This window comes from Phytophthora parasitica, assembly GCF_000247585.1.
Source record: "Phytophthora parasitica INRA-310 unplaced genomic scaffold supercont2.202, whole genome shotgun sequence".
Taxonomy (NCBI): Eukaryota; Oomycota; class Peronosporomycetes; order Peronosporales; family Peronosporaceae; genus Phytophthora; species Phytophthora nicotianae.
The window spans coordinates 22612-23222 of NW_008649188.1; the positions used below are offsets into that span (position 1 = coordinate 22612).

The following is a 611-nucleotide window of genomic DNA, read 5'->3' on the forward strand; positions in this document are numbered from 1 at the left end:
CTCTCCAGACTTCAGGTTGTCGGAGAACTCTGGTCCATCAACATCGTTGAACTGGAACTTCTCTGGAATCTGAACTTCGTGCGTTTGCCAGTTTAGTTGAGGATGCAAGTCCTCAAACCAAGGTTTCCCAAAAATAACATCATGAGAACCTGACAACTTCCATTCCACGAACTCCATCGCTGGAAAGAAATAACCATCCATGCTCATTGATGCTTCGACATGCTTGCAATCCGTGGCCGGAGTCAATGTACCATAGTCGCGTCCGGAAATTGGTCACCAACTGCGTTGATCAGAATGTTGTAAACGTCACTAGTAATCGCACCCAAATCCATAGTCATTCCGGTGGAAACGTTGACACAGTAAAGGATATGCCAATAGCTCCACTCCAGCTTGCAAGTGCTTAACGCGCATATGCAGGGGATAAAGTAGCGGGAACCTTGATCGTAAACCATTGCGATGACGTACTGGTACAACAAAGGCAAAAAAGAGGCTCCTTCCAAAAACAGCGAAACCTCGGCATATGACAACAAAAACATCAGACCAGGGTTCCCTCAACCAATCACTCGCTCGAAGCCCGATATAAAGGTATAGCCACGTTTATGTTTTCATGA

General features: G+C 46.0%; 1 protein-coding gene across 1 annotated transcript; it reads left to right on the forward strand.

The window, feature by feature from the left end:
- Nucleotides 1-456: 456 nt before the first annotated feature.
- PPTG_24752 (hypothetical protein) lies at nt 457-585 on the forward strand (the record flags this gene model as incomplete). Its single annotated transcript, XM_008918417.1, has 1 exon — nt 457-585. A coding segment is annotated over one exon (129 nt), but the record flags the coding sequence as incomplete, so codon positions are not given.
- Nucleotides 586-611: the final 26 nt, after the last annotated feature.